Here is an 18,537-nt window from a genome sequence, read left to right as displayed (position 1 = left end):
AGATTTCATTGCATCGAAAGGGGAAAGCAATTCTGCTGTACTGAATGGTGCTCTACTGGTAGGAAATCCAAGCGGGGGGGAAAAAAACTTGGCGGAATCTTGCCCGCACTGTAATGCAACGACTCTGCAGGCTCGGGGACGTTTAGCTGGAGCTTGCCGAGGGTCTGATTCGCTGCTGATGACATCAGCTGGCGATGTGAGGTAGGCAGTTTCGTTGTCTCTCCTCCCCAGGACCAGGCGAGTGTCTGCGCTATAAAAGCGCAGCAGCCTCGCCTCCCAGGCTCACTCACTCCCTGTCTAGTGCCTAGTGCGGACAGAGAGGCTGAGGATGGCGACCTTAGACGTGGACCCAGAAGCTTCGTGTAGCAAATTAAGCACATCGCCATCAAACACAAGCCTGACTCACCGATTTCTCGACAATAAGTTCTATTTACTTGTGGTTATTGGGGAAATTGTTACAGAAGACCACCTGAGATGTGCCATTTCAGATATAGAGCGAGGTAAGGGGCTTGCCAGCAGCGTTAAATGATCATATAACGCGGAGCTAATGGGATAAAACTGGGGTGGGGAACCTTTAGTAGCTTCGAAGTGTAATATTGGTACATAAAATGAATCACATCTCACTGCTTTGGAAGGCTAGTTGGCCTTGCTTTGAGAATTTTAGCCTGTACTAGTATTTGCGACTTAGAGATAACCTTGAAGAAATCAATTAGATGAAGAGGAGCGATGGACTTAAGGGATGCATTTTCTTTGACACCTGTAATTTTTATTGTGGATAAAATATATACTTTTTTAGCTGAAAGATACTACACCACTCCCTTCCAGCCCACATTATATCATCTGTTGGCGCTGCGGATCTCGCTCACCATTAAAGGCAATTCCGGAAATCAGGACCGTTGTTTTTTTTTAATTTGTTAAGTGTACTTATATGAGGGGAAATATTTTTTCTAATGAACAATATCTGCTTAATATTTCTAAGGTATGATCTGAAACGCAGAGACAAAATTTTGCGGATAACAAATTAAGACCACTCGCGTGTGTTTTATATATTCATTGCATGTCGATCTTTTTGCCAAAGCGCCAAAAAAAAAACAAAAAAAGTCCGACTAAAGACAGGAATGAGCCGGCACCGTTCATCATGTATAACAATGTATCCACCAGGCGTTGGCGATTAATAGCAGACTCCCTTTCTTGCTGGTAAATTGTTGCAAACTCATTATAGCTCTTCACATTTGTTGCTTTGAACCGTGTTGTATTTGATATTTCGCATCGATTTTTTCACAGCTATTCTTTTGACTGGGAACATCGAGTGAATTTATTCAATGTAAAGGCGTTGCCCCCATCACCCCCTCCCCGTGTAGAAAGAATTGATTCTCAAATTAATACTGTAAGGAATGGGGAGCAAAATTTTCACTCGGTTACATTCAGACGCAGCTTTGGGTTCCTAAAGAAGAAATGCTCACAGAGTTGTATTTTAATAATGGACAAATTATTGAATAAAAGAAAAATAAGGCTGGTAAGTTTGCAATGCCGGGAGCTGACGCTTCTCATTCATTGAGCTGCGGGCGGCTGGTGGGCGTGGCGTGCTCTCCGCACTGCGGTCTCTCCGGAAGCTGCGAACCAGCATCAGACAAAGGGAGGGAGCCCGGGCCCGGTTCAACCTGCCCGACGCCTGCTGGGAATTGTAGTTTGGATTTCCAGCTGCAATTTCCCCCCCGCCCCTCCCCTCCCCCATCCGCGCTTTGAAGCTCCAGCATCTTTGGAAATGAATGTACACGAAGAATTTGAGTGAAAGTGCATGACATTGATTTGCAGTAGACGTAAAGGTCAGGGGAGAATATAGGTTGAGGGTTTACGTGAGCTGCAGGACGTCTCTGCTGTAAAAGGAGATACAGGTGCATTTGACTGGTGTTTTGGGCACCGACGCAGGACCCATTCACTTAGCTGATATTGTTATTCAAAACGCTTGTTACTGCTAAGGCCAGTAGGGTGGCCAAGCACGGATAGTTCGAACCGTGCACCGTGCGCAGTAGGTAGAATTATTAATCATAATGGACAATATACGAATGTAAAAACGATTTGAACCGAAACATTAAAACAATCCCAGTGAAAAGTCTGCATTGCAAATGCGAATCTGGTTATATATAGATAAAAGAACTATATGAATTACTTTATTGATTATTGTACCTTTGTTTTAACCATTAACGTTAATGGGGGGGAAAAGACAATGAGATATTTCTCAAACCACCATCCTCTTGCTATCAAATTCGACACAAAGCAGAATTTAATTTTAAATACATCTATTTATTATTTCTGTATTTACATTTTACATGGTCCCACCTATCTCTGGCTCCCTTCCCCAGTCAAATTTTCTCAAGGCTGTAGGACTCCGTGTCTTCTTGTTCCTCCAGATGGGTGGGGCAGCTAGAACAGCAGATTTCTCCATAGGCACTGGTTGCTACTCCATGCTCAGTCAACAGGGGACCTGCCTGATCAGCGGTTGGAATATTTCTAATTTCTCCTTCCTACCACAATTAATTGTGAGTGGAAAGCTCCACCCAGTATTCACTCCCAGGACCATTTGTAGCTGTCGAGGGCACATTGTCAACAACTGCTTTTGAAAATGGAGAACAATATTCAATAGCATTAACTGAAAGCGTACGGTCATTTTATTAATAACATGAGTCAAAGGGTGATATCATCTCTTTAGTCATCAGATTCAGCAGATTGAAGCTAGCATATTGCTGCTGTGGAAAAACATTAACAAAAGGGAACAAAATTGGTAGGAACAATCATTTCCTTCAACTTAATGTAATGATTGTTATTATAGTTTTAAATATATGTTTATGTAATTATAGTGTTTACATTTATCAGATAACGTTTAAATTATCCATACATTGCAAGCATAATGGTTTCATCAATGCTGCTAAAGTGTAGATGTTCAATCAATGCGATACCTATTTTTGGAGTACAGTATGCTGTGCCTCTTTGTGTGTGCTCCATTTCCACAGTGTCAGCATTACTGACTCCTTGCAACCCTGCAGTTATGATTTTTAAACCAGGATTTCAAGTCTGCACTATCAATGATGGCAGAATGAGCATAAATCAGTACTCTCTTAATCAACATCATGGCACAAAATATATACGTTTAGGAAATTTTGCAGGGATAATGTAAGAGCTACGAATACAACTATAATGATACACTTTGTATCCCTTTGTGATCTTAAAACCTCATTGTTATCCCTTCAACAATGAAGTGCTTGTATTTTCAGAGTGAAAAACTGGACTAAGAATGTTTGAGAATTTGGATGCATTAAAATAATCTGGAAATAAAAAAGAAACAAAGCTGCTATGCAGAAAGGTGACTAAAAATGCATTATATTGTCAAAAGGGAAGGAAGATGCGCTCATTGGTCATTCCATCGATATGTCACTCCAAGACTATGGCAAAATGGTTGACCTTAACCCCGAGATAGCTTAACAAGGCATTTAGAATTTTAATGTATGCTTTATATTTTTGCAGTAAAAATGCATTTAATACATCTAAACAATTCTTCAAGTAAATGGACAACTATTTAAGCATGCAGGATTAAAAATTACTACAGTAATGAATTACTGTAGGGGTAGAGGAGGTGATGAGAATAATTTAATTAGGAAGGGATGCAGACTGTAACAGTGTTGCAGTCCATTTGATCTGTACACATATTTACAAAAATACCCTAATAGATTCTAGCAACGCACATCAAAGTTGCTGGTGAACACAGCAGGCCAGGCAGCATCTCTAGGAAGAGGTGCAGTCGACGTCAGGACCTGACGAAGGGTCTCGGCCTGAAACATCGACTGCACCTCTTCCTAGAGATGCTGCCCGGCCTGCTGCGTTCACCAGCAACTTTGATGTGAGTTGCTTGAATTTCCAGCATCTGCAGAATTCCTCTTGTTTGTGCTAATAGATTCTAGTTTTGGGTTCAAAGTATTACCATTGAGATGACCCACCCTTTTCACTGCAGTGAAGAGTTTGGACAGGGTTCATATCTGAACTTTAATCTAACCAGCCACAATCTCCCTCATCAAAGCTTTTTATTATATTACAACATAACTATTATTGCCTGGATACCTGTTCCCTGCAGAGTTGAAGTCAGCCAGAATCTTTTGGCTCTGGGATGAATAGTCCAAGCTTCCATTTACTGACCCAGAATGGGTTCTCGCTAAGCAACACCATGTTTTAAAGCTCTCATCATGATGGGGCCCTTATGACTCGGTCATTTCTTCCACCCCAACAACACTCAAGATACCTGTCAGTATCCACTTTTTTCCATCTCTTGGGATTCTGAATTTTTAAATACACTATCTTCATCAGCTATACTTTTGGCTTCCAAGACCTTGAATTCCACTCTAAGTCTCTCCACCTTACTTTTAAACATTGAAGTATGGTGTGAAATAGGATTTTTGCACCAAGTTGGTCACCTACCCTATGCAACATCAGCTTAGGCTGCACAATATCAGATTTGATTGGATGATGCTTTCTGCAGTACCATGGAAGGTTTAGAATGTTTAAGGTGCTGTATAAAATCTGATGCCGGCCGGTGGTGTAGTGGCATCTGCACTGGACTTTGAGGCAAGTGGTCTCAGGTTCGACTCCGGCCGGCTCCTTACATATTTACCATCGGTACTGAGTTGAGCGTCAACTAGCAACTCAACCTCTTAAAAAAACAGACAAATGCTAAAAAAATGGAAAAGGTTGCTGCCTGATGCACCACAAGGTGCGGAGAGGAATAACAACAATAAAATCTGACACATCAAGACTGCACAAAATATTAATTATCTTTTGAATTTCTCTCAATCATGAAATATATTGGCAGTTCTGCCAAAGATACATCCTCACCATTTCCATGCCCACTTTGAAGACTTACGGTTTTGTTACAGCCATTTGACATTAGACCTCATTGAGCTCCATTTCAAACATGAACAAAATGCCTGAATTTGAAATATTTGGCGAGAATGCCTGCCCTTGGATTTTGAATGTATATGGCATCAAGGAGCCTTAGTAAGTTGAAGTCAATGGAATTTTGAAGAACTTTTACAGTATATGGTGAAATGGTATCTCACATGAAGGAAGATGGTTGAATGAAGCCAACCATTTCAGGCAGAGGGCCTTGCTGCAAGTTTTCCTCAGGGAGGAATCTTAAATCCAATCATCTTCACTTATTTCATCAAATAACCTTCCTTTCATTACAACTATATGCAGCATTAATTGGAAAACTCATAGGTTTGGACATCAGAATCAGGTTTATTAACACTGTCTTATATGATGTGCAATTTGTCATTTTGCAGCAGCAAAGACAAAATTACTATGAATTACAAAAGAAATTATGCTGAAAAGAAGTACTGATATAGTGTTCATGGACTGCTCATAAATCTGATGTCAGAGGGAAAGGAGCTGTTTCAGAAACATTGAGTGTGTATCTTCTGCCTGAAGAGGGCATATACCATTGCGAATAGCCTTAATGATAGATGCCATATTTTTGAAGCACTTCCTCTTCGAGATACTGTCAGTGCTGGGGTGAGTTGTGTCTGTGATGGTACTGGCTGAGTCTACAAACTTCTGCAGCTTCTTCTGATCCTGTGCATTGGAACTTCCATCTCAGACAGTGATGCAACCAATCAGAATGCACTCCACCAAATAAATGTGGAATTTTCAAGAGTCATTGGTGTTGGTGACATACTAGATTTAGTATATGTAGTATTTGGGCCAGAAGATTGCCAATAGCAACCACGTCCAATAAGAGAGTGTTTAGCATCCTCGTCTTACACTGAAGGAAACCACTATATCAAATTTCCAGTCCTCATCCATTGGGAACAGGGTTATATACCCTTCAGCAAGAACATAAAGGGACCAGCTATATAAAGTCTATGGCTCCAGTAGTTCAGAAACAAGCTAACTTCTGAGGAATAACTCATCTGCTGATCCCTCAAGCCTTTCCACCACCTACAAGGCATATGAGGGATATTTATTTTAACAGGCCTTCTGACCCATTGAGGCTGTGATGCCCAATAACACCCATGCGGCTAATTAACCTCTGAACCTTTGTGTCTTTGGAATGTGGGAGGAAACTGAAGCACCCGATGCAACACCATGCAGTCACAGGGAGGATATACAAACTTCTTACTGAGAGTGGCAGAACTGAGGTAGGGTCGCTGGTGCTGTAATAGCATTACGCTAACCTCTACACCACCATGTCATGAGCCAGGAGGCTCTTCACTTTCCTGGATGATTGAAGCTCCAGTAATACTCAGGGATCTCAACAAGGCTCAGGGCAAAGCAGTTTGTTTGATTAGAACCCCATTCTTCATTTTAAAGCGCCACAGTAGTGTAGCAGTTAGTGCAAAGCCATTACAGTTTGGGACGTCGGAGTTCAGTTCCGACGTCATCTGTAAAAAGTCTTTACTTCCTGCCTGTGCAACGTGTGGGCTTTCTCAGGATGCTCTGGTTTCCTCCCACAGTGCAAAGACATACCGGTTAGTAAGTTAATTGGTCATTGTAAATTATCCCATGATTTGGCTAGGGTTAATTGGGGGTTGCTGAGTAGCATGGCTCGAAGGGCCAAAAGGGCCTATAATGTGCTGTATCTCAAAAAATAAATAAATCTCTTCCTCTATCAGCAGAACCCTGTGTCTACAGTGGACAATGTCTGCTGGGTATACTGCACTAGATTGCCAAGAGAAGCTATTTCGTTGCAACACCTTATCATCTAGAAGGGTTGGTGCAGAGGTGAGATGGCACAGTACCACCTCCGATGTTCATTCCATGATGACTTAGTAATAGCTTTGTCACCTGGCGTTTCACTCCTGGTTGGGTCACCCATGGCAGCGAGGTCAAGGGGGAGGTTCCAGACAAAGACTGATCCAACCAAGATCTCAACAGTGGAGTTGGCAGAAGATGATTTGTACATTATTTGATAATAAAAGCACCTTGACTTTGAATCTTTCAATGATAACATCTGACAATGGCAGTGTAGGTAGAGGAAGGCTGCCGCAGTGAAAGTCCCTCAGTCGTCTTGTATGCCACACCACTGGACCCTTACCCAGATCTATGTCCATGTGATGGCTGCCCATCACACATTAAACCAAGTAATGCCCAAGCATTCTCCATTGAGGGTATCCACTATAACATCCTGGTTACATGGATCCTGAATTGGCCTCCGCAACCACCTGAGGCTCACCAATATACAACCTCTTGGGAGAACAGCATACTCAACTAGAGTGATCGTACTACCTTATTGAACAGGTCTTTGATAAGCAAATTCACTACAAACATTGCAGTCGTTCAAGAGGGGTTTACCACTGCAAAATACAAAATGCTGGAGAAACTCAACAGGTTAGGTAGCATCTTTGGAGGGGAATAAACAGTCAGCATTTAGGGTTAAGACCATCCATCAGAAGGCTTTACGGTTACAGATCCAGCAACCCACCTTGGTTGTAGGGGTGCTGTACTGACAAACGCTGCAGCAGTTGTGTCCATCACTCCCGATCATGGGCAAGTACCTGGGTTGTGGCAAAGCTCTCTCTGGTTCACTTAGCAATGTTCTCTGCCCATTTCTTCCTCTGTCTGCCCCTTTTTCTTCTCCCCTGCACTGCTCCCTGAAGATTGGTCTTTGAGAGTCCACTTGATTTTGTTATGTGGCCATACCATCTCAGTTTCCTCTTCTTTACTGTGGGCAGTAGATCTTTACTGTGTCTCATGTGCTGAGTAATAGTTCTCCGTACTTCATCGTTTGAGATATGGTCTGTATAAGAGATGCCGAGAAGCCTTCTGAAACATCTCATTTCTACTGTTGGGATCTTCTTTTGCAGTTCTGCTGTCAAAGTCCATGATTCGCATGCATACAAGAAGATGGAGAGCACAAGTACATGCAGGAGTTTCCACCTGGATCTGAGAGCGATGTTGTTGTCTCTCCAGATTGGTTTTAGTTTAGCCAGCATCACTGTTGTTTGAGCTGTCCTTGCAAGGACTTCAGGCTTTGATCTTTCTTGGTTGATGATGGTTCCAAGATACTTGAACCATTTGACAGCCTCTAGTTCTTGTCCACTGACTGTGATTTTTGTTGTGATTGGCTCCTCACTGTTTCTCATCAGCTTGGTTTTCTCTGTGCTGATCTCCATGTCATTTCTGGTAGATGTCCAGATAGTTCACAAGGCAGGCCAGTTCATCTTCACTTCCTGCCGGCCCATCAGTGTCATCAACAAACCTGAGGTTGGGTGTGATCTGTCCTTCGATGCTGACTGTGCCCATATGGTTTTCCAGGGCATTTGTTATTATTTGCTCCAGGAAAATGTTGAACAGTGTGGGTGAAAGAAGGCAGCCTTGTCGGACTCCAACTGATGCGTGGAACCACTCTCCAACTGTACCTTGAACAAGTGCTGCACTGAGAGCTTGATGGTGTGGATCGGCTTTTAGCCCATGTTATATCTCTTCATTGTGGCTCAGAGTACATCATGCCACACACTATCGAATTCCTTATTGAAGTCTGTGAACACGTGGAGGATGTCCTATTGATGTTGGTTGTATTTCTCTCACAGTACTTGGAGGTTGAATATTTGTTCTGTTGTACTTCTTCCACGTCTGAATCCAGCCTGCTCTTCGGTAATTATTTCTTTTGCCTGTGGTTGCAGTCTGTTCAAGATGACTTTCAGCATCATTTTGCTTGCATGGCTGGTAAGACTTATGGTTCTATAACTCTGTTACTGCTGAAAGTTGCCTCTCCTGGGGAGAGTGATGATGAGTGACTTTGCCCATGGTGTTGGCCGTTCCCCGATCTGCCAGGTTTTGTTGCAGATGTTGGTGAGGATGTCTATGTTTTATCAGCTCAGCCGGGATGTTGTCTATTCCTGCAGCTATCCCATTCTTCAGTGATCTTATGGCTGCTTCTACTTCTTCCCACAGAATTAGCAAGTCACTGTCATTTGACAAGTCCTGGCTAGCGAATACGCTGGGGTCTCTTTGGGTCTGATGGTTGTAAAGGTCTGAATAATACTCAGTCCATCTGTTGAGACTGTCTTCATGGTCTGTGAGACAGTTACCTTCTTTGTCTTGATGGCACTGCCTCATGACTGTCTCTGTTTAGTGAGATCCTTCATAATTTGAAAGGCTTGCCTATCGTTCTTGTTCTTCTATCTCTGTACACAGTCTCTCAATCCAATCTTCCTTGGCCTTAATCATGTATTTCCTGATCTTTTTGCTGATCACTTTATACTACAGCTCCTGTTGTTATGTTATTAATTTTCTTCAGACCTCTTCCAGTGTCACACATTTCCTCCGTTATCTTTACCATGTAAATCTTCATTCTATTTGATCCATGTATTTAGAAACATAGAAACATAGAAAATAGGTGCAGGAGTAGGCCACTCGGCCCTTCGAGCCTGCACCACCATTTATTATGATCATGGCTGATCATCCAACTCAGAACCCTGCACCAGCTTTCCCTCCATACCCCCTGATCCCCGGAGCCACAAGGGCCATATCTAACTCCCTCTTAAATATAGCCAATGGACTGGCCTCAACTGTTTCCTGTGGCAGAGAATTCCACAGATTCACCACTCTCTGTGTGAAGAAGTTTTTCCTAATCTCTGTCCTAAAAGGCTTCCCCCTTATCCTCAAACTGTGACCCCTCGTTCTGGACTTCCCCAACATTGGGAACAATCTTCCTGCATCTAGCCTGTCCAATCCCTTTAGGATTTTATATGTTTCAATCAGATCCCCCCTCAATCTTCTAAATTCCAACGAGTACAAGCCTAGTTCATCCAGTCTTACTTCATATGGAAGTCCTGCCATCCCAGGAATCAATCTGGTGAACCTTCTTTGTACTCCCTCTATGGCAAGGATGTCTTTCCTCAGATTAGGGGACCAAAACTGCACACAATACTCCAGATGTGGTCTCACCAAGGCCTTGTACAACTGCAGTAGTACCTCCCTGCTCCTGTACTCGAATCCTCTCGCTATAAATGCCAGCATACCATTCGCCTTTTTCACTGCCTGCTGTACCTGCATGCCCACTTTCAATGACTGGTGTATAATGACACCCAGGTCTCGTTGCACCTCCCCTTTTCCTAATCGGCCACCATTCAGATAATAATCTGTTTTCCTATTTTTGCCACCAAAGTGGATAACTTCACATTTATCCACATTAAATTGCATCTGCCATGAATTTGCCCACTCACCCAACCTATCCAAATCACCCTGCATCCTCTTAGCAACCTCCTCACAGCTAACACTGCCGCCCAGCTTCGTGTCATCCGCAAACTTGGAGATGCTGCATTTAATTCCCTCATCCAAGTCATTAATATATATTGTAAACAACTGGGGTCCCAGCACTGAGCCTTGCGGTACCCCACTAGTCACTGCCTGCCATTCTGAAAAGGTCCCGTTTATTCCCACTCTTTGCTTCCTGTCTGCTAACCAATTCTCTATCCACATCAATACCTTACCCCCAATACCGTGTGCTTTAAGTTTGCACACTAGTCTCCTGTGTGGGACCTTGTCAAAAGCCTTTTGAAAATCCAAATATACCACATCCACAGGTTCTCCCCTATCCACTCTACTAGTTACATCCTCAAAAAATTCTATGAGATTCGTCAGACATGATTTTCCTTTCACAAATCCATGCTGACTTTGTCCGATGATTTCACCGGTTTCCAAATGTGCTGTTATCACATCTTTGATAACTGACTCCAGCAGTTTCCCCACCACCGACGTTAGGCTAACCGGTCTATAATTCCCCAGTTTCTCTCTCCCTCCTTTTTTAAAAAGTGGGGTTACATTAGCCACCCTCCAATCCTCAGGAACTAGTCCAGAATCTAACGAGTTTTGAAAAATTATCACTAATGCATCCACTATTTCTTGGGCTACTTCCTTAAGCACTCTGGGATGCAGACCATCTGGCCCTGGGGATTTATCTGCCTTTAATCCCTTCAATTTACCTAACACCACTTCCCTACTAACATGTATTTCGCTCAGTTCCTCCATCTCACTGGACCCTCTGTCTCCTACTATTTCTGGAAGATTATTTATGTCCTGCTTAGTGAAGACAGAACCAAAGTAATTATTCAATTGGTCTGCCATGTCCTTGCTCCCCATAATCAATTCACCTGTTTCTGTCTGTAGGGGACCTACATTTGTCTTTACCAGTCTTTTCCTTTTTACATATCTATAAAAGCTTTTACAGTCAGTTTTTATGTTCCCTGCCAGTTTTCTCTCATAATCTTTTTTCCCCTTCCTAATTAAGCCCTTTGTCCTCCTCTGCTGAACTCTGAATTTCTCCCAGTCCTCAGGTGAGCCACTTTTTCTGGCTAATTTGTATGCTTCTTTGGAATTGATACTATCCCTAATTTCTCTTGTCAGCCACGGGTGCACTACCTTCCTTGATTTATTCTTTTGCCAAACTGGGATGAACAGTTGTTGTAGTTCATCCATGCAATCTTTAAATGTTTGCCATTGCATATCCACCGTCAATCCTTTAAGTGTCATTTGCTAGTCTATCTTAGCTAATTCACGTCTCATACCTTCAAAGTTACCCCTCTTTAAGTTCAGAACCTTTGTTTCTGAATTAGCTATGTCACTCTCCATCTTAATGAAGAATTCCAGCATATTATGGGCACTCTTACCCAAGGGGCCTCTCACGACAAGATTGCTAATTAACCCTTCCTCATTGCTCAAGACCCAGTCTAGAATAGCCTGCTCTCTGGTTGGTTCCTCGGCATGTTGGTTCAAAAAACCATCCTGCATACATTCCAAGAAATCCTCTTCCTCAGCACCTTTACCAATTTGGTTCACCCAATCTACATGTAGATTGAAGTCACCCATTATAACTGCTGTTCCTTTATTGCACACATTTCTAATTTCCTGTTTAGTACCATCTCCGACCTCACTGCTACTGTTAGGTGGCCTGTACACAACTCCCACCAGCGTTTTCTGCTCCTTAGTGTTATGCAGCTCTACCCATAACGATTCCACATCTTCCCGGCTTATGTCCTTCCTTTCTATTGCGTTAACCTCATCTTTAACCAGCAATGCCACCCCACCTCCCTTTCTTTCATGTCTATCCCTCCTGAATATTGAATATCCCTGAACGTTGAGCTCCCATCCTTGGTCACCCTGGAGCCATGTCTCTGTGATCCCAACTATATCATAATCATTAATAACAATCTGCACTTTCAATTCATCCACCTTGTTGCGAATGCTCCTTGCATTGACACACAAAGCCTTCAGGCGCTCTTTTACAACTCTCTTAGCCCTTATACAATTATGTTGAAAAGTGGCCCTTTTTGATGCTTGCCCTGGATTTGTCGGCCTGCCACTTTTACTTTTCTCCTTACTACTTTTTGCTTCTACCCTCACTTTACACCCCTCTGTCTCTCTGCACTGGTTCCCATCCCCCTGTTGTGAACTAACCTCCTCTCACCTAGCCTCTTTAATTTGATTCCCACCCCACAACCATTCTAGTTTAAAGTCACCTCAGTAGCCCTCGCTAATCTCCCTGCCAGGATATTGGTCCCCCTAGGATTTATAACATATCACGAGATTTTGTCATCTCATTTTGTATATTTAAGTCAATAGATTAAAAAAATTAAAACTGCTGCCTTGTCCAATGTGCCCACATTACAATGAAGAGTTAAGAAATACAAGTTATTGACGCTGCTGTTTTCACAACTTGCAGGAAGTCATAGTTATCTGTCAATTTGGCACAGTCAGTGTTAAATAAAATTAAAAAGTAAGACTTGATAGGGTTTGTAGTTCAGAGGTAGTTGGCTTGGGTCCAGTTCAGCAATCAGGAGCCAATCCAACTCTTGCATGGGACAAACCAGACTGTGATTTATTCACCTCATAAGGCTGGAGGCATGTTAGTATGCACTAATGTTCTGTATAGCTGCCCAAGTAGAAATATTTTGTTATATTTCCTTATAAAGAGCCTTTGTACAAAAGGAAAAAAAATATTAACAGACTGAGGATTGATAATGAATATTTTCAGGAACTTCTTCAAGATTTGAATGGATGGCTTTATAATCAAGTACTTAGTCACGAATTAAGAAGCTTAAGCTATTTCATTGCTAGAAATAGATTCACTGGGAATTGTGCAGAATTATTGAGCACCATTGACTTTGTCATTGACTACAGTTGTTTGCTCTGGTCCAGGAAGACGGGTTTAAATACTGAAAGTTTTGACTTGCTGGAATACTTGGAAGCTACTTTTGCATTCCCAACCAAGAATAGTAACATCTTATATCCTCAGTTGAATTGGAGTAGACGCAATAGAAGTTCTTTTCTGCTGGTCCAATTTAGTACTTTAAAACATTATAATTTATCAATCATTTATTTTGATTATTCATTTATCATTTCCTGCTGTTTTATTATTCTTCATTTAAAAAAGCTGTCAGTGCATAATATAGAATCAAAATTAATCTAATTTGAAATAAACCTCTTTCTAGATGATGTTTCATTTACAATGGAACTGCTAATTAGTCACTGAACCACTCGCCTCTTCCTGCAACTCACTTGCTCAGTTAGATGAGTTTAAATAACTTCAGACTTAGAAATTGATTCAAAATACAAGATTTGGGTGTTAAACTGCACACAGTGGAACATTATACAGTAAGTATTTTTGCCCATTTTATTCTGCATTCTCCTTCAGTCAGTGACTTCTTTTGGACTGTTGATCAATAAGTTGAGGTGCCCATTAGGTTCTCAACCATGTGCACATATCAAACATCTAAGATCATGTGTGTGTTTGGTTTGGGTTAGGGATAATGAACCAGGCATAATATTTTAACCTAGTATTTACACATTTACCCAAATGATCATGATCTAGAGTAAAAACACTTAATTTTATCTTCCATGACAAATAACACTGTTCGGCAGTGGGTCTCTGATTAATGCAGTCTTAACTTAGATAAGTTACTGAATGCTGAACATTAAACGATACTCTCCTAACTGTATGATTCAAAACTAGGCTGTATCCATCAAATGGAAATGATGTACAATAGCATATTCAAATCAGCTCTGCATTCTACACTTCTGCATTGTAATTTTATTCCATCTTCCTGGTGAATTTTTGGAAATGGTTTTGTTCAGACACAATATTAAACAAAACATCACACACAAAATGGTAGAGGAACTCAGCAGATCAGGCAGCAGCTATTGAAATGAATGAACGGTCGACGTTTCGAGCCGAGACCCTTCTTTGACTCAGAGCTTCCAGCACCTGTATTATTAAAGACTGTACAATGCCTATACTTTTTCTTGACATGTTTTCTCGTGTGTGCTGAAGATATTACATGTTGCTGTGTTATCTTTTCAGGTATTCGTTCCTGGGACACAGACTTAATAGCCTGCAATCTAGACCAGGAGCTCAAGCTCTTCGTGTCACGCCACTCTGCAAGATTTTCAGCAGATGTTAGAGGTAAGATATATTACAAGTTCACCAGAACTGTAAGTAGCAACAGGTTGTAAAATGGTAGAGATCAATATTATCATAAAGTCGATCTGTTAATTCCTTGACATCATTTGTAGATTCATTTGATGCAGTACTGAAATGATTTTAGCCTTTCACAATGCACCTAGTGATTACTATATCAATAGCATTTATATACGTTTATAGAAAATAATGGAAGAATATTCAGAGATAATGAAAGTCCAAATGACTTTATCCCATTAAGACAGAATTAAATAAATTTTCCTAAAATTCTGCCTGTTTTCAAGCTTTTTATTTCCAAGTGATAAATATTTTGTTCATGAAGCTGAAGGATCAATAATTTAGATGTTTAAGAACCATTTTAACTGCTTTCTTGGAGAAATGAGTACCAAGTGATGGAAGTTTGTTTTCAGATAGTAGGTTGAAATTTTGTAGGGCTTTCTGTAGTCACCTATTATAATTCTTGACAGGAACACGTGTTTGGAAGAACCACCAGATTTATGGTGATAGTTCAGATCAGCCTGCATAGAATTTTAGTACCAAAGTCTTTATAGCCTGGAAACAGCGACTAATATTAATTAATCATCATGGCCAGTGAAGCCACTGTGGACATGTTTGGTTCTTTTAGTAAGCACTTTAACAATTTGTGAAACAAATAAATAAAAGTGAAATTTGAATGCTTAGAATAGTTTATAGCATCTTTATTAAAAAATGGATGAAATTTGATAAAAGAAGCACCAAACCTTGATACCTGTACTTCATAGAGTCATGACTTTTTTTTATGTTATGCACATTGACTTGGCATGACATGTCAGGGTGTAATTTGTAACTATACTTGGAAGAAACAAAAATGACATCCTTACTGATAAATAACTTTTATAATCTAGTACTGTTTTCCACAGGCTTAGTTTGCCCTGTTGATGAATCAAGACATATAAAATTGTGCAGTTTCATTTACTATTATCGACTATGTATAACCGATGGCTTTCTTCGTATTTCCGTATGCATTTGCACAATGGTGGAGGAAATATTACTGTGGCACAACACGGCACAGTGCAACACGAAGCAATTGTACCAGGATACCACAGGTTTGATGCCAGACTAGTATTGACCAGAAGTTTGGTTTGGAAAAAAATAATTTCAACACCCTTCAGATGGGGAGAAGTCAGATAGTGTCGTCTCTACTGATGTTATCTGGTGACCACATCAGGAAGAAAGTACATAAGACCGTAAGATATAAGAGGAGAATGAGGCCATTTGGCCCATCGAGTCTGCTCTGCCATTTAATCATTGCTGATCCTTTCCCCCCCTCAGCCCCACTCCCTAATCCCTTCTCCCCCTAATCGTTGATGCAGTGTCCAATCAAGAACCTACCAAGCTCTGCCTTAAATACACCCAACGATTTGGCCTCCACACCTGCCTGTGGTAATTAATTCCACCAATTCACCATCCTCTGGCTAAAGAAATTTCTCTGCCTCTCTGTTTTATATGAACGTCCCTCTATCCTGAGGCTGTGCCCACTTGTCCTATACTCCCCCACCATGGGAAATGATCTTTCCACATCTACTCTGTCTAGACCCTTCAACATTCAACAATTTTCAATGAGATCCCCCCTCATCCTTCTAAATTCCAGCGAGTACAGACTGAGAGCTATCAAACGTTCATCATATGATAACCCTTTCATTCCCAGAATCATCCTTGTGAAACTCCTCTGAACCCTCTCCAATGCCAGTACACCTTTTTCTTATATGAGGAACCCAAAACTGTTCACAATACTCAAGGTGAGACCTCACCAGTGCCCTGTAAAGCCTCAGCATCACATCCCTGCTCTTGTATTCAATATCTTTTGAAATGAAAGCTAACATTGCATTTGCGTTTCTCACCACCGACTGTACCTGCAAGTTAACCTTTAGGATGTTCTGCACAAGGACTTCCAAGTCCCTTTGCATCTCAGATTTTTGGATTTTCTCCCCATTTAGAAAATAGTCTGTACATTTATTTCTACTACCAAAGTGCATGACTATGCTTTTTCCAACATTGTATTTCATTTGCCACTTTCTTGCCCATTCTCCTAATCTGTCTTAAGTCCTTCTGCAGCCTACCTGTTTCCTCAACACTACCTGTCCTCCATGTATCTTCATATCATCTGCAAACTTGGCAACAAAGCCATCTATTCCATAATCTAAATCATTGATATATAGTATAAAAAGAAACGGTCCCAACACCAACTGCTGCGGAACACCACTAATCACTGGCAGCCAACTAGAAAAAGATCCTTTTATTCCTTTTAAGAAGGTGCAGGAGTCTTAGGACCCACACCACTAGGAACAAGAACAGTTATTATTCCTCATCCATTAGGCTCTTGAACCATGGGGGCTAACTTTACTCATCTTCACTTGCCCTTTCATTGAACTGTTCCCACAACCTGTGGATCACTTTCAAGGACTCTTCGTCTCATCTTCTCAATATTCACTGTTTATTTTTTTTTCATATTTACATAGTTTGTTGTCCTTTGCACAGTAGTTGTTTGTCCCGTTGGACACAGTTTTTAATTGATTCTGTGTATTTCTTGGCTTTACTCTGTATGCCCACAAGGAAATGAATCTCAGGGTTGTATATGATGACATATATGTACTTTAATGAATATAATTTTACTTTGAACTTGCCTGGTCAATGCTGAAAATGGAACAGCGTGACCTGATGGAAGTATTTCAAATTACGAGAGGCATTGATTGGGTAGATAGTCAGTCTTTCTTCAGAGATGGAAAGGTCAAATACCAGAGGTGACAGTTTTAAGCTGAGAACTGAAAAGTTTGAAAGGGATTTATACTGTAAGTTGTTTTTCACAGAGAGTGGTAGGTGCCTGGAATGTGCTGCCAGGAGAGTAGGTAGGAACCAATACAATAGTAAAGAATGTATCATAGAAAATAATGGGAAAGCAAGTATATCAGCACATAAAATAAAAATGGACAAAGTTAACAAGATTTGCATATTACTTGATGTATGTGGTCAAAAATTCTCAATTCTGAAAATCGAGATATTTTTTCGGTTGGTTCTCTTTTCCAGTATTTTTTGATTTTTTTTAAGAGATTGGAATTTGTCATGATTTGAATCAAGAATCAAAATTACTGTTTGTTGGGACAGATCTCAGGGCAGATTACTTCACTGAATGACTTCCAGATCACCAGTGAAACAAATACTTAAAAGCTCTTGGCCTTGGAGTAATAAGGAAAGCAATTCTTAGATATGTAAACATCTGAAATACTGAGAAATATTAAATAAATATCTGAAATACAGTTAGCTATTATTTCTCAGTGGAATTTACCAAATATTTCAACAAAATCCACATTTGCACCCGTGACTGTTGAAAGAGGGAAACAACATGTATACACTGGTCTAATTTAATTCAATTGCACTTTTCTTCACTTGAAGAGAAACAATGAAAAGCCAATGTACCAGTGTTATGGTGTCTGGATCGAGCATTGAACTGACACTCACTTCCTGCAGCTGCTCAATTAAAGGAGGACTTGAGAAATAAAAGACAGTTGGCATGCTCAGAAACTTGCATTAAGTATTCTTGTCAGTAACATCACTGCATTTATCTTTCTAGGTATTCCATATTGGGAATTTTCATGATGATCCAGTCTTCCTATTTACATCTTACACTGTTATAAATCTTCTGCATTCTGGCTGGTTTATTGCTTTTCTTGAGATTTTCCGTCTTCGTTTGCATCGCTGTCTTAAGCTTTCTGTCTCTGAAAATGAGTATTTCATGTTGCAAACAGCCAGTTTAGTACAATGGACAGGCCTGTCCAAAGACAGCAATGAAATCATGCTCATTTTTCAGGAATGAATCTTCATTCCTTCATTGGTGCTATTGAAAATATCAAATTTTGCTCTGAGTTATACTAATCATATCACCGGCATGTGTTGTGAAATTTGTTAGCTTAGCAGCAGCAGTTCAATGTATTACATAATATAGAAGAAAATAAATAAGTAAATCAATTACAGTGTATGTATATTGAATAGATTAAAATCCTGCAAAAACAGAAATAATATATATTAAAAAAATAGGG

The 18,537-nt window shown here is 40.7% G+C and overlaps 1 protein-coding gene across 1 annotated transcript in view; it reads left to right on the top strand.

The window, feature by feature from the left end:
- Positions 1 to 297: 297 nt before the first annotated feature.
- map1b (microtubule-associated protein 1B) overlaps positions 298 to 18,537 on the top strand; it is a 107,158-nt gene continuing 88,918 nt past the window's right edge. The window contains exons 1-2 of the mRNA XM_072257956.1: positions 298 to 500; positions 14,348 to 14,449. Coding sequence (XP_072114057.1) covers positions 329 to 500; positions 14,348 to 14,449 — 274 coding nt within the window. The 5' untranslated portion in view covers positions 298 to 328. The remainder of the gene's footprint in view (positions 501 to 14,347; positions 14,450 to 18,537) is intronic.

Source organism: Mobula birostris, chromosome 5 (genome assembly GCF_030028105.1).
Source record: "Mobula birostris isolate sMobBir1 chromosome 5, sMobBir1.hap1, whole genome shotgun sequence".
NCBI lineage: Eukaryota > Metazoa > Chordata > Chondrichthyes > Myliobatiformes > Myliobatidae > Mobula > Mobula birostris.
Note: the sequence above shows the minus strand (reverse complement) of the source record. Positions and strands in the feature narration are given on the sequence as shown.